Source organism: Rattus norvegicus, chromosome 3 (assembly GCF_036323735.1).
Source record: "Rattus norvegicus strain BN/NHsdMcwi chromosome 3, GRCr8, whole genome shotgun sequence".
NCBI classification, from domain to species: Eukaryota; Metazoa; Chordata; class Mammalia; order Rodentia; family Muridae; genus Rattus; species Rattus norvegicus.
Genome location: NC_086021.1, coordinates 65,378,401 through 65,394,726, shown reverse-complemented (window position 1 = coordinate 65,394,726; position 16,326 = coordinate 65,378,401). Strand labels below are relative to the sequence as shown.

The 16,326-nt window shown below is 41.9% G+C and overlaps 1 protein-coding gene across 3 annotated transcripts in view; it reads left to right on the top strand.

The window, feature by feature from the left end:
• Pla2r1 (phospholipase A2 receptor 1) overlaps nt 1-16,326 on the top strand; it is a 129,834-nt gene that overhangs the window by 27,736 nt on the left and 85,772 nt on the right. For all 3 annotated transcript variants that reach the window (NM_001100837.1, XM_039104479.2, XM_039104480.2), the window contains 3 exons: nt 8,387-8,560; nt 15,278-15,391; nt 15,709-15,849. In NM_001100837.1, the coding sequence (NP_001094307.1) occupies nt 8,387-8,560; nt 15,278-15,391; nt 15,709-15,849 (429 nt within the window). The remainder of the gene's footprint in view (nt 1-8,386; nt 8,561-15,277; nt 15,392-15,708; nt 15,850-16,326) is intronic.

The following is a 16,326-nucleotide window of genomic DNA, read 5'->3' as shown; positions in this document are numbered from 1 at the left end:
TACTCCAGCTTGTTTCTTCAGATCATTTGCTTGGAAAGTTGTTTTCCAGCCTTATACTCTGAAGTAGTGTCTGTCTTTGTCTCTGAGGTGTGTTTCCTGCAGGCAACAAAATGCCGGGTCCTCTCTATGTATCCAGTCTTTTAGTCTATGTCTTTTTATTGGGGAATTCAGTCCATTGATGTTGAGAGATATTAAGGAATATTGAGTGTCACTTCCTGTTATTTTCATTGTTAGAGGTGGAATTATGTTTGTGTGTGTCTCTTTTCATTTGGTTTCGTTGCAAGGAGATTACTTTCTTGCTTTTTATACAGGGTAGTTTCCCTCCTTGTGTTCAAATTTTCCATCTATTATCCTTTGTAGGGCTGGATTTCTAGAAAGATATTGTGTAAATTTGGTTTTGTCACGGACTATCTTGGTTTCTCCATCTATGTTAATTGAGAGTTTTGCTGGATATAGTAGCCTGAGCTGGCATTTGTGTTCTCTTAGGATCTGTATGACATCTGCCCAGGATCTTCTGGCTTCATAGTCTCTAGTGAGAAGTCTGGTGTAATTCTTATAGCTCTGCCTTTATATGTCACTTGACCTTTTTCCCTTACTGCTTTTAATATTCTTTGTTTTGTGCATTTGGTGTTTTGACTATTATGTGATGGGAGGAATTTCTTTTCTAGTACAATCTATTTGGAGTTCTGTAGGCTTCTTGTATGTTTATGGGCATCTCTTTCTTTAGGTTAGGAAGTTTTCTTCTATAATTTTGTTGAAGATATTTACTGGCCCTTTAAGTTGGGAGTCTTCACTCTCTTCTACACCTATTTTACTTAGGTTTGATCTTCTCATTGTGTCCTGGATTTCCTGGATGTTTTGGGATAGGAGTTTTTGCATTTTACATTATCTTTGACAGTTGTGTCAATGTTTTCTATGGTATCTTCTGCCCTTGAGATTCTCTCTTCTATTTCTTGTATTCTGTTTGTGATGCTTGCATCTATGACTCCTGATCTCTTCTCTAGGTTTTCTTTCTTTCTTTCTTTCTTTCTTTCTTTCTTCCTTCCTTCCTTCCTTCCTTTCTTTCTTTCTTTCTTTCTTTCTTTGTACTTTCTTTATTGTTTCTATTTCCATTTTTAAATCCTGGGTGGTTTTGTTCAATTCCTTCACCTGTTTGGTTGTGTTTTCCTATAATTCTTTAAAGGAATTTTTGTGTTTCCTCTTTAAGGGCTTCTACTTTTTTACTCGTGTTGTCCTGTCTTTCTCTAAGAGAGTTATTTATGTCCTTCTTAAAGTCCTCCATCATCCTCATAAAATATGATTTAAAATCTAAATTTTGCTTTTCCGGTGTGTTTGGATATTCACTATTTGCTTTGGTCGGAGGACTGGGTTCTGATGATGCCAAGTAGTCTTGGTTTCTGTTGCTTAGGTTCCTCATGCCATCAAGTTGTCTCTGGTGTTAGCTTATCTTGTTGTTTCTAGTGGCTTGACCCTCCTGTAGGCCTATGTGTCAGCACTCCTTTAGACCTCTTTTTCTGTTTTCTTTCAGCTGTTTCTTGGAACAGGTGTTCTGCTCTCAGGTTTGTAGGTGCTCCTGGTGACTGTCTTTCAGCTCTTGGAGCAGGCAGGAATCAGAAGAATCCTGCCCCTGACTGCTCCTAGGTCCCTGTGCCCAGGGGGCACAGATGGCACTAGGTGATTCCCTCTTGGGTCGGGAATGTGAGCAGAGGGTAATCTCCTCCTCTCATTTCTCAGGAGTGTCTGCACTTCTGAGGGTCCAGCTCTGTCCCCCATGGGATTTGAGTGCAGGGAGCTGTTTGACTGGTTTAGTTCGAGTGGCAGTTCTTAGTTTAGACAAACCAAGATGAGTCCAACTTCCTCCCAGGAGTGAATCTTTAGATAGTGCCTCTTACAAAATGAAGACCATAGCATTGCCTATTAGTGTTATTGTGTATATTCAATGCAACCATACATGGAAGATACCGAGTATAGCGGTAGCTCAGTAAGCACTCATGGGGACAGGCTGCCATAGTACTGGGTACTGAACCTGGAGGCTTTATCAGACTAATTAAGGCAAGCACTGTGCCACTGCACTACCTCCCCATCCTTGCAGCATGAATTTCTTTACTTATGAACGTATGATCATCATGGCTGGTCCTACCACTAGATAAGCCACAGATACTGGTGAATGGTAAGAGTTTTAAAGCTTTGGATGTTCCTCTCAAAGAAACTGGCATCTGAACTTAAGGCAGAATGGGCAGTCTTGCTCTGTGCCAGAAAGTGCAGACAATATTAGAGGTGATACACCTGGGAAAAGAGGCCTGGTGGTCCAGGATGTGGGACCCGGAAGACTGAATAGTCCAGGATGTGGGATCCAGGCATCTGCATATTTGATGAGTGCTAAGGTGAACCTGGTGCATGTAATTCTGCACCAGGGAATTCCCACTATGCAAGTAATTTCAGGCTTGTTCTATCTACGCACCTGAATGGCATGAAGAAACTTAACTGCTGTAAATTAGTTTATTTCCTATGGCATATCCATAAATCAAAAAAAAAAAAGAAGAAAGAAAGAAAGAAAAGAAAAGAAAAGAAAAGAAAAGAAAAGAAAAGACCAACTAGGGACAAAAAGGGCTTATTTGGCTCCTAGTCCCAAACATATCTACAGTGATAAGAAGTCAAGGCAGGAACCTGGAGGCAGAACTGAAGCAGAGGCTAGGGAGGAACACTGCTTACTGGTTCCCTCCTCATGGCTTGCTCAGTTTGCTTTTTTTATACAACCCAGGAGCTCCTTCCCAGGAGCTTCTTCCCAGGACACCCACACACATTAATCAAGAAAATGCTCCACAAACTTGTCTACAGGCACTAATGGAGGCATTTTTCTCAATTTCGGCTCCCTCTTCCCAGATGACCAACGCTTGTGTCAAGTTGACAAACTGACCGACACAAATAGTTTTCTTAAGTTCCTAAGAAGAATTTTTGTCACCCCACCCCTCCCCCACCTACCACCCCAGTTATTTGTAGCCAATTTCAGTTTTCCCCCTTGGAAGCTTGGTTTTCTTGAGCTTAGGGCTTTCTTATTCTCCGGGGCTGTTTGTTCAGTTGAGGGGAGGGGTTCATCCGCCCACCAGCTTCCCTTCCCTGACCTCCCCACGGCAGCAGAAAACATGTTGATATGGTGTACATTAGAGACATCTTTCTCTCTTCCTTATTGCTTTTGATTTCTGGTGACCAACATAACTCAAAATGACAGGTCAAGGAACGCAATCGGAGTTCGCTGAGAGCCCTTTCCATGAGTCCATGAGTAGGAAGGATACACAGAGAGAAACGAAACAAAGACTCACACTCCTGCATCTCATCTAATTTTACAAGGAACATCTTTAAAATTTCTATGTGTAAAATGGTGGTTGATTGCAAAGGAGCAAGATTTAAACTTTATACTCGGACAAGCAATACTTGCTCTGAGAGTGGAGTTCAACTCTGTCAGGAAGGAAGCAAAATCAACAGGGCTTAACTCTGGCTTGTTTAGAGGCAAGTCTGGGCCATGACATCTCTGTCGTGGTTGTATCACACACACACACACACACACACACACACACACACACACACACCGAGAATTATATTTAGAGATATTTTTGGAATTCTATCTTCTGGAATTATCCAATTCACCCTTGGACTTTACTCAGTAATTTGAATGATACAACAGGATAGATAGATTGGCACCAACAATAATCGCCACCCTCCCCAGAGTCCCTAGAATGGATCAACCATGTGTTACATCTCTCTTCATCAATAATAATTAAAACAAATACAAAGCAAAACCAAGAAAACGTGAGCTTCAAAGAACCTATCAAGGCATTGGGAAGAGCAGTTAGGTCGTAGAGTTCTTGCCGTTTGTGATTAATACCCCAAGGTCTATTCCCGGAACACTTGCCCCCAAAAGATCTCCTTCAAATGGGAGGGAATATTCACAAGTCCCTTACCTTGTAGGGATATTGTCGCTAGAATATAAAAAGAACCCTGATTTTATGCAACCCAAAGTTTCCCAAGGGTGACGCCACTTCAGTGAGCTAGTCCCTTGTCATAGTTACTGTTCTATTGCTGTGAAGAGACACCATGATGATTTCAGAGGGCGCATCGGTGAGCATCACGTCAGGGAGCATGTGTGCAGGCAGGCAGCAGTGACACTAGAGCAGCCCCTCAGAGCTTATATCTTATGAGCACAAGTGCACTTTTGAAACCTCAAATTCCATCCTCAGTGACACATCTTCCCCAAACAGGCCATACCTGCTAATTCTTCCTAAATAGTTCACTGCCCGGGTGTTGGAGCCAAAGGAACGTTTAGTTGCCCAAACTACAAAAGACTCTACACATTTCTAGAAATGAGCTTGGCCTGAACTGTAGGATTCTAAGGTTAGCCAGCATTCCTCAGGAACTTGTAAAACCAGTTCTCCTGTGTCAAAAGGAGACTTGACATTTCCCTTACCTCTGGGCAGAAGAGATGGATGGCTCTGTTGACAGTATTTGTGGTTATACATCAAAGTCCATACCAGCTTCCAAAACCCTCAGGATCATAAGCGCGTATTATAGATTTCAAAGTCCACATGAGCCTCCTAGCTCCTCTCACCTCCTCTGCCCTCAGTCCCTCCAGATAACGATCTTCCCTCCCCCAGCTACTCATCCCCCTTAGAACCTATCTATTCTCACTATTTGCCCTCTATTCTCTGCTCTGGTTATTTTACCTCCTCTTACACAGAGCTCTGGCCAGTCTGCTTCTCTTTCTCTCTGCTCTCTCTCATATCTACAATAAAAACTTTCCCCTTAACCATAACATGGTTAAGTCATGTCAGGAGTTTCTTTACTGTGGCCCCTCAAATACTCTGGGAACCAAGCATTCAAATACGGGAGCCATCCTTATTCAATCCAACACACCCCTCCCACATCAACCATCAATCAAGAAACATGTTCACAGGCCAACTTCATGGAAACAATTCCTCAATTAAGGCCCCCTCCTCCAACATGACTCTAGTTACATCAAACGGACAAACCGCCGAGTAGTATATCATATAACACATACTATTAAGGAGTAAAAGAAAAATGAAATGCCGGTACAGGCCACAACATGATCAACTCTTAACTCCAAGAGAACAAAGCCTGGCAGAAAATAGCACCTATTACATAATTTCAGTTATACAAAATGTATAAAAGCAAACCTATAGATACGGAAACTACATTAATGGCTGCCATTATAATACAATAAAGCAAAATGGGCTGGAGGCATATAGGAAGGAGGACTGAAAGGGAAATGGGGAGTCAGCCCTCAAGAGTACTGTGTTTCTTGTTTTCATGATTTAACCATTCTACAACAATCATGATGCTTCCACATTCTTCTGACTACACTAAAGATTGAATTAAGGAGTTTCAATGGATGGATCACATGGTGTATGACTTATGTTGCAATGAGAGCTTTAGGCAATGAGGAATTACAGGCAGTATTGCTTAAAGGTATAGAAGTATTGGAAACAGGGAGAAGGTGATAGCTGGGAGAGAGAGAGCGATCAGGGAGATTTTTTTTTCTGTCTCTTATTTTAAAGACAAAGATACTCAGCCATCTTGGAATGCATCTAGAAATGGGGTAACCGGGGCGTTAAAGATGCAGGAAAGTGAAATCACTCGGTGGCTTCCATGTGGCTCTCAGAAAACAAAAGTGGGGTTCTGACCGTATGGTCACTGTTTTAGACATAAGGGACATGCTCAGTATGAGGATTAACCTGTTTGCACAGAAAGGAGATTCTCAATAGGAAAGGCCCAAGGAAGATCATAGAGTTTGCGGTGGAGAAAACGAGAAGAAACGGATCCCATGGCTGAGACCTTGTACATCTAAAGATGTCTACAGTATCCTGGCTGATACATGTATTTATAAATGAGCTCAATATTAAAGACAACAGAAAACAAGGTTGTCACCAAACAATATTTAAGGGAGGGGAAAAAAGAGGAGGAAGAGAAAGGAAAATATTTTTTTAGGAACCACTTTGCTGGGGTGCCTAGAATACCCTCACTGAGATGGAATCCTTCATCACTGAGATGGATTCCTTCTGCAATGAATCCTTCATTGTTGCCTTTTGTTAAAATGGCCTGAGATGGCCAATACTCTGAGTGTAGACCTCAGATTGGCCATGTTCATCTGGAATGGCCACTGAGACGCTGTAGTGGATTTTGTAGCAGAATTTTTTTAAAAAGAAAGAAAAAAGCTGATTCCCTGCTCTCAGTTTCTGAGGTTCTGAATGAGGTCTGGTATGGGATTCAAGGATGCACTTAAAACCTGTGTCTGGTGGTAAAGCAGATGTTTCAAACACTAGAAACCACCACTGTCTTTAAGGAAAACTTCAAAGCCCTTCCTGAGGCAGGCACATCTGAGTGACCTTTGGTTGCTTGAGGGTGGTAACAGGCAGAGGTTAATCCTGGGGACAGGGCACCCACTGTTTACTCCTGATACAGAGAGAGACCTGACAGTAAGCCTTAATTATAACACAGAGCACAGCCATGTGCGTGTTAAGAAAAGCTGTCACCTGGGTTCTTTTTTTGTCAAGGGTTAGTCCTGCCCTTTCAATATGATCCTCCTTCGGGACTTCCTCAAATTCTCCATACTAAATAGTTGCCGTGAGGGATTTGTGAGTGATAGGTGGACTCTGTATACATAGCTGGGGTATGTTAGATTTGACTTGACTTTATACAATCTGTGATGATGTCTAAGGTTATATAATAGAGAAACTTCGGTCAAACGTTTGCAGTAGACACTCCTATTCTCCTAAGACATCAGCTCGTTTACCATTCACATTGGTTTAACTCAGATGTTAGAATGTATAGTTCCCTGCAGGCGGCCCCCGGTGTTAATCTCCAACAACTGCTGCTTTCTCTCCATGGGCTGTGTTACTCTCCACATCTCATTTGAAAGTTATTAGTCAACTTTCAGGGTCTCGGTGGTCACACCAGGGGGACATGGCCAACCTAAAGTCTAAACCTTTGTCCATTCCAAGGGAGGCCTACCATTTTGCCTAAAGCCAATGATGAAGGATTCCACCTCAATGAGATCATTTTAGCCACCCCAGAAAAGTGGTTTCGAAATTTCCCCTTTATTCCCTCCCTCCTCTCCCTTCCCAATGTTGTTTGGTGACAATCTTTATTTTTTTCCTGTTGTCTTTCATATTGAACTCATTTATAAAAACATGAATCAGCCGGGAAATACTGTCGAGATGCCTTTAGTTGTAAATTATTTACTAACTTCCAATTAACTAATTTGGTTTTGAAAATGTATGCAGTAACCGGACATGAAATCAAACTTCTATATTTCTCAAGGGAGTAATCTAAGTATTCTAAAAAGAGAGAGAGAGAGAGAGAGAGAGAGAGAGAGAGAGAGAGAGCACACAAAAATTTCATTGTCAAGTCAGTTTGACATCTATCAGTCAGTACTAACAGGCTTCTTAAGCATAAGGATGTAGGAGTCTTCAATTTGGCAGTATACATGATGTATTCACAGAGGACACCGTAGAGGCATTATGTACCAAATTGTCATGGGACGTGTCCTGACGTCACTTTAAGGACTATACCTGGGGAAAGAGCAGTCTAGACGGTAGCATGTTGCCTGTCCATCGGTTATACCTTTGCTAAAACACAGTTCACACTTCTTACACTTGTAATTGTGTGACTGAGTTTGAGGTCAAGAATTAGTTCAGCTTGGGGGTTGGTTTAGAACTTTAGTGAAAGCATAGGACTAAGCCTTTGTTTTCTATCATTTCAATAGATTTTAGATCTATGCTTCATACTCTATTCAAATTACTCTTAAGCATATTATGAAGTTTTGACCAGTGTCTTACAACTGGACTTTGTTTCTATTTGTCTGAAAGAACTACTTAATGTCAGTGTCACTATCCCTATGCTGGGTGAAACCATGTTCATGTTTGACACATTAGCTATTACATCACGTTCACCCCTCCTTGGCAGTTTGGTGTTAGAAGAGAAAGGTTTTGGGAACAACATTAAGGTCTATCCCCCAAAAATATTTAATTCCTGTGTTTAACATGGAATTCTAAATGCTTACTTATTAAAGAATCAAAATATTATTTTCAAAAAAATACTTCATTTCCACTTCTTTCTCTTAAAACTAACTTCTCTTATTCCCTTGAAAGTATCAGAGATTCTTTACTGATCATTTCTTGAGCTTCCTCAGGTAAATTTAGGATGCATTTAACCATAAGATATTAATGGAACAGCCATGCAGATTTCACATAAAGACCTAGTCAAGGCTGAAGGTTTAGAGCTTGCAGGCTGGAATCATTTTATTTGAATTTGTCTTAGATATCACTGCAGGGAGAATGCTTTCATGAGTGTTTTTAACAAACTTTGTTTTCAGCCTCTACAGAGATATTCTGTGATGCTATGTGGCAAAGGAACGACAATTCACACATTTGCTACCAATTCAACCTGCTCTCATCTCTCTCTTGGAATGAGGCACATTCCTCATGCCAGATGCAAGGAGGTGCTTTGTTAAGTATTACGGATGAAAATGAAGAAGCTTTCATAAGGAGTAAGTACAGAAACGGTGCACATCGCTAACAATACAAAGAGATGGCTACTGGGGACAACTTTGTCCTTGGATGCAAAAAATAGATCCTTTAAAAAATGTTTTTCTTTTCTTAATATATCCCAAATTCCAATTCTGAATTCTAAAACGGTCTTAGTTAGAGTTTTACTGCTGTGAACAGACACCATGACCAAGGCAATTCTTATAAAGGACAACATTTAATTGGAGCTGGCTTACAGATTTAGAGGTTCCTTCCAGTATCATCAAGGTGGGGGTATGGCAGCATCCAGGCAGGCATGGTGCAGGAGGAGCTGAGTTCTACATCTTCATCTGAAGGAAGCCAGGAACAGACTGAGCATCCTCAGGCAGCTAGGAGGAGGGTCTCCAAGCCCACCCCCACAGTGACACACTTCCTTCAACAAGGTCACACCTCCTAATAGTGCCATTCCCTGGGCCAAGAATATGTAAACCATCACAAAAACCTTAATTTTGAGTGTGTGTGTATACATATGCAGATGTCAGAGGACAATTTTTTAGGTGTCAGTTCTCTCCTTCAAGCATATGGGTTCTGGGGATCAAACTCAAGTTGTCATGTTCGCTGGCAAGTGCTCTTAATCACTGAGCCATTTTGCTACCTCTCTAATCCCAAATGTGTTTTCTATGAACACTTTACCATTCTTTCACGCCTACTTATGCCTCAGTTTACCCCCTTTGAGAAGAGAATTTGAAGCTACAGCACATGACCCAGGGGAGCTACAACTCTTCAGGTGGATCAGAGGAGCTAAGTACCAATTCTTGTCACCTGCAGAATTTACACATTTAATAACTTTAATATTAGTGGGAAAATAAAAACACTGGCACATATAAGACAATAGCATTTCAAAGGGCCAGCAGTAAGGGGGATGGGAAACAGCTTTACTTTGTTCCCACATCTGGATAATGTGGTCCCTTTCCCTTAGGGACCTCCATGCAGGCAAAACTGCATGTTGACAAAGAAAATAATTTTATGGGTACACAATATGGTAGTGTTGGAGATTTATTAAAAGGCACATAGATCTTGAGATGTAGCGTCAAACAAAGTTTAGACGTGACCATTTCTAGTATGTTCTGGAATGTGCTGTTTGGGGAGACAGCTTTCTTATAGTGTCTCAGACTGCTCTCCTGAAAGCAAGAGCATGACTCGACATCAGTAAATCAGACCTCATGGAAATATCCCTCTAGATAAGCTATGCATTGTTTTATCTGATCCAAGAATGGGATGGAGACAATGCTAGGAGATTTTTATCTTCATTTCTAATAACACTTATTTTAATAAACATAAAATAGGTCTTTGGCCAGAAAACAGAAACAAAGAAACCAGGATGAAACAAGCTGTATTCATCAAGGCAGATCAGTCAAGTAACAGCCAATGAAATCCACCGGCGATTCAGTTGGGTCCCAGACAAGCCCCCGTAGTCTATGGTGCAAAACCCAGCACAGCTGCACTCCATCCTCCACATCAGCCTGAAGGGTTTCCTTTCTGTTAGGAACCTCCATCCAGACAAATCCAGAGTTTGTTGCTCAATTAAAAAAAGAAAAGAATATATGGGTGGCCCAATATGAAACAAAATTAGAGATTTATTAAATGACATTTTTAGCATGATCTTAAACACAGGGGTTAATAGAGAAGCACCCAGGATAAAAAGTAAGGCAAACCCAGACACTGGTACCAGCTTCTCAAGAGAGAGTCTATCCAGTTATCTTTGCAATAGATACTGCACAGTTTTGCTAGACTCAAGTTACATCTCTGAAGATTGCTCAGAGATTTTTCTTCCCCTATTCCAAAACATTTCTCAGAGATATAGTTTACACAAATGTTAAGAGTTCAAGAGTTGGGCTGGGGATTTAGCTCAGTGGTAGAGCGCTTACCTAGGAAGCGCAAGGCCCTGGGTTCGGTCCCCAGCTCCGAAAAAAAGAACCAAAAAAAAAAAAAAAAAAAAAAAAAGAGTTCAAGAGTTTTCTTCTGGGGCTGGAGAGATGGCCCAGTGTTTAAGAAAACTGGCTGTTCTTCCAGAGGTCCTGGGTTCAATTCCCAGCATCCACATGGCAGTTCACAGCTGTCTGTAACTCCTATAACAGGGGATCCAACACTCTCACACAGACACACATGCAGACAAAATGCTAGTGTACAAAAAATAAATAATTCTTTTTTAAAAAAGAAATCTATATTTGTTTTTTTTAAAAATAATTTTCTTCTGAACAAGGTTATAAGGTGATTTCTGAAGGGTGCTGGAGGGGAGAGCAATGCGGGGACCTTGAAGTTCTATACAACTTGTTTCTTATCTTTGACAAGGTTGCTTGAGAAAAAAATTATGTTGTCTCCATAAACGATTTTGGTCCTGTCAGTGGTCAACAGTGCCTGAGGTTCCTGTCTCCATCAGTAGGACGGATAAACCAGGCCTGAGATGAAAGGCTTTTGTCCCCATGCTGTCCTTCTCACGCGCCCATCATTTTTCCTGTCCTTGTCCCTGCCTCAAACAGAATTTTGAAAATGAGCTTGAACACGTTTCCTCCATCATCCTCTTTCCTTTTTAGATCAAATTCATCTGTGTGCCTTTTAAAAAGGTTGTTTGGGGCCTGGCAAGGTAGTTCAGGGGATAGAGGTGCTTGTGCACAGGCCTGATGACCTCAGTTCAACCCTTGGATCCCATGATGTGGCAGGGAAAAGAGCAAGTCCTAAAGGTTGCCCTGGCCCCTACACACTCACCACTGAGTGCATGCACCTCCACACACTTATTAATGATTCTTTAATAATGATTTAATAATGGAAACATGAAGAACTATCAAATTCGTTAATTTGATTGCATTTCAGACGCAATTTCTTTTTCTCAAATTTTATGCCATCTGTTGTTATTTTGGCTTTTAAGATTCAATCATATAAAAAGAAAAGCAAAGGGGGAAATTCTGTCATAGTTCTACAACTTAGGGAAAGCCATGCTCTGCCAAAGCGAGTAAATATGTGCACAGGCATAATGCTCTTGTTCCTGAGATGAACACCATGAACAAGAGTAACTTGGGGAGGAGAGGTTTACAGATCTATTTCCTTGTACACTTCCAGGGAATAGCTAGTCATCACTAGGGGAAGTCAGGGTAGAAACTCAAGGACAGAACTGAAGCACAGGCCCCAGAGGAGTGCTGCTTCCTGGCTTTGCTTACCCTGCTCTCAGATACTGCTGAAGACCATCAGCTCAGGGGTGCCACCACCTAGTGTGGACTGGACCCTTCCACATCAAGGATGAATCAAGAAAATGCACCACAGACTTGCCTATGGACAGTCTGATGAAAGAATTTCCTCAGTTGAGATCTTCCTCTTTGCAGATGACCCTAGCTTGGGTCAGGTTGATAACCACAACAGACAAACAGAACCTAGCCAGTAGTATCTACAGAGATCGGTACAGTCTAAAAACCCAAGGTGCCTGTGCAGAACAAGGTACTATCCAGTAACTCAAGAAGTGATTTAGCCTCTTGACTTTCAGCTTTCCCCTCTAGGAAGTGGGAATAATGAAGTAGCTACTGGGCGGTATACAGTGTATCTTACAATGCAGGACAAGCCTTAGGAAAGTGTCTGGCCTGCATAACAAAGGGTATGGACTGACCACTATAACTGACCATTATAAAGTGTGCAGACTTTATAATCTGCTTCTTTAATTTACCATGTGTGCGTGTGTGTGTGTGTGTGTGTATGTGTGTATGTGAGTATGTATATGAGTGTGTGTGTGTATGAGTGTGTGTATGAGTAAATGTGTGTATGTATAAGTGTGTGTAAGAATGTGTGTGAGTGTGTATATGAGTGTGTGTGTATGAGTGTGTGTGTATGTGTGTGTATGTGTGTGTGTGTTATATGTGTGGCATATGTACATGATTGTGCAGATGCAGATGTCCCTGCATACACAGTTGGAGGGCAGAGCATGATGGCGGGTGTCTTTCTGTATTCCTCTCTGCCTTATTCTCCTGAGACAGTCTTCCACTGAACCAACATGTCACAGGTTCAGCTAGGCTAGCTGGCCAGTGAGCTCCTGGAGTCTTCCTATATTTACCCCAAAATGTTGAGATCACAGGCATTACCAGTCATATCCAGCTTTTGATGTGGGCCGGGAATGTGACTTCAGGCCCACGTGTTTGCAGAATGGGCACTCTTACTGGGCCATCTTTCCCACCTACATCTCTAGTTTTAATTCTTACCGAGTAGTGTAACTTGTAGTAACAGATCTGTCTGCCTTTGGAGTAGGCAGATAAAATTACTTCGATATTTGTTTATCGCTGTGGCTGACCATTCCCACACATAGGTATGTGCCGTGTCCCAGTTATTTTATCTGCATTCATGGAATGAGACTCACTGGGTGGTGAAAGGGGCAGACTTGAGCTTTACAAAGCCAAAGGCATCTTCCAGAAGGACTGAGATAAACAGATGCACAGTGCCTGCTCGGTCCTCCCTCCACAGTTCTGCCCAAGTGGGGGATTCTTGTCAAAACTAATTTGAATGAATCTTATTGGAGTAAAATGACAATTTCCCAAATCATTACTAATGTGTAATGAGTCTTGTGCAAAAGCTTGCGCACCATTTATGAATTGCAGTCGTTATCTGTCTTAACTGCCATGGTTTCCCACGGGAGAATTTGTACCTATTCATCAAGCTTGAATAGCAATTTTAAAAAGTAAGATATGCCAATGGCTTTTATTTAAACATTTCAATTCTATAATTAGGCTTTCAGGATTGTTTGGGAAAATAGAAGTCTATTCATAAAGACAGAAACCGTCCTAACCAACGTAGTTTTAGTGGTGAGACGAGTCTAACGTCTCCTGTTAGTCACCAAAATTGTGAGGTAAAGAATTATCTAGGCTGTCATAAATGACAAGAAACACACAGAAGAATTTAGTCCTGAGTTTGTGTTCATGTGTTAAGGGTAAACTTAGTTATAATGGTAAATAAACTAGGGGAGGGGGCTGGCTGATCGTTTGTTTGTTGTCTGGTTGGGTGATTTTGTTTGTTTGTTTCTGTGTGCACACTTTCAAACACTAATTACAAATTGGGAGATTTCCTTAATGTGTTTTAGCAAGCACAACTGCATGGTTCTGAGTACATAGAGTAATTCTAAGAATAACTAACATTTGAATTAGGCTATTTACAATATCACTTCTCCATGTCCTGTCAATGAGTCTTCCAATCCACCCCAAACTTATGGGAAGGTTAACTGACTTAAGCCCACCATCAGGAAGAGACTGGATATAATGCCAAAAAAACCTTGGATTTGGAGTTCATATACAATATGTTCTACTTAGTGTTAAAGCACCTTCTGTCTTTTTTTTTCTTGGGAAGTGTCTGGCCTCCTGGAACTTTCACTGTTGTATCTGTTGTATTGAAATGTCCGGTTGTTGAGGACAAGCAACAGATTTACACGTCCTTATGCGGCCTTACACTGAGGCCTTGCCCTGATAATCACATAACCTAGGGTCCAAACTGAGGAGCTTGGGAGAATGAAGGAACTTTATTAATTACTAATTATTTACTGTTTTGAAACAACAGGAAGGAAGCCCAGACACTTACTCTCTGTATATAACCTGCCTTAGCTTCAGGCTAGGTCTCTGAACTTAGAAAGAGGCCAGACAGCCAGACACAGACACACAGACACACACACACACACACACACACACACACAGAGAGAGAGATCGAGGGGGAGCAGAGAGAGAGAGAGAGAGAGAGAGAGAGACAAAGAGAGAAAGAAACAACGCAGTTCGAGATAGAATGATAAAGAGAGAGGTAAGGAGAAAGGAAGAGAAGGAAAGGAAGGGAATGGGTGGATTATTTGAAGCACATGAATCAGAAGAAACTGGTGCTCTCCTATACAGAAGACATGTCAAAACAGCAGTATCTGAGAGGGCCACAAAATTAGCCATTTTCACTAAAAGTCATTGACTTGGGTTTTTCCTCCTACCCCAGTTTTATTGTACACGTAGTACAGGTTCACACTGGAAAAAAAAACTTTTTCAACTAAGGCACACTAAAAGAAAAACCATAATCTATGGTTTCGATGGGCCCATTGTTCTGTGCAACACATTAGTCACGTTTATTTACAGTATCAGTTGAAGAGACATGGTTGGATTAACTGGGGAGATGCTGCAGTGCCAGGTTTATAAGCAGGGACCATAGAACCACAAAATCCTCTTCTCACAAGTGTGGGCCCCCAGGCTGGATCCCCTACAACCCCCACCCCCACCCCCACTGAGGCCTCAGAACACTGGGCTTTTGCACTACGATGCTTTTCTTTAGACAGCTCTGCTTGGGCTTCAGTTCACCCCAGTGTGAGCACTTGCTTCCGTTCACCCTTTGGGCGTGGCCATGGTCTCTGCCTCCATCTAAAACCGGAAGTGTGTGAGCTGGAGGAAATGGGAGAGCCTCCTATTCTGAACAGCACCTTCCGATAGACCAGAGCTGAGCTTTACTTATGGTGTCAGTGGGTCTTCGGGAACTGGGTGTGTGACTTCAGATGGCAGAACTCCTCTGTGTCTCACAGAAACTCCGGCATGGGGGTCGTGACATCTGTTTCTATCATAGTCTGGCATTACCTATGGTTTGTGACACCGAGAAATAGCAGTTCAAGAAAGCAGCGGAACATTGAGTTTGGCTTTCTTTTGGTGTTGTCTCTTTGCTCTTCGGTTGAAACGCCGTGATTTTCTTTTCAGAGGAGTTGAGCCGGGTAGCTAAAGAAGTGTGGACTGGTTTGAATCAGCTGGATGAGATGGCTGGCTGGCAGTGGTCTGATGGGACACCACTCAGCTACCTGAACTGGAGCCAAGGTACCGGCCGCACCTTACTTACCTTCAACACACTGGGGTCTGCTGCAGACTTAGACGTCGCAGTCCTGTAATAATATCTTATTCTGAGAGTGGTTAATTTTTACCCCCTTGGGTCAGGTTCTCCTGGGTTACCCGAGCCAGCCTAGACCTCTCAGTCCTTCTGCCTTGACCTCTCAAGTGCAGGTCTGGTCAGGTCTAGACTCAAACTTCAAAATCACAGGTCATCATAGTGAGTGTCCTGTAGGGGGCGCTACTGAGGCAAAGAGAAGGGTTACCGTCTGTGCTCAAACTGCATTTCTGTGTGTACTGATTTCCAGAGGTCACTGCTGGGCCATTTGTGGAGTATCATTGTGGAACCCTGAAAGTTGCCTCAGCTACCTGGAGAAGCATGGACTGCGAGTCTACCTTGCCTTATATATGCAAACGGCATCTAAACCACACTGCCGAGGACATCCTGCGTAAGTGCTCCTTCAGTCGTCCTTTGGTTGTTGGCATGTCCCCTCCACCCCTTAAAATTCCTCTATTCTTGCAAATAATTCATAATTAGGACTTGGAAAACTCAAGTTTATGGCTATATGAATAAAAAATGTTTAAATGACTCCTGCCATCCTAAAGTATCATGACGACCACAAATGCATTCATTCGAAGCCAGAGCACAATGGCGTGAGCCAAATCAACATTTCTGTCCTTTCTGTTTAGAGACTGTCACCCTTCATCATTCCACATTAGAAAACCTAAGTATGCTTTCTTTTATAGTTTTGAGTTTTATTTGTGGGATTTCCTCAAACTCTGTACTTTTTGTTATGTTGATTTTCTTTGTTTTTCTTTTTAACACAATAATTGTACATAATTATGGAGTGCAATGTGCTTTGATCCATATGTGTTGTGCAATGATCAGCGAATCCATCGCTTCAAACATTATCATTTCTTTGCGG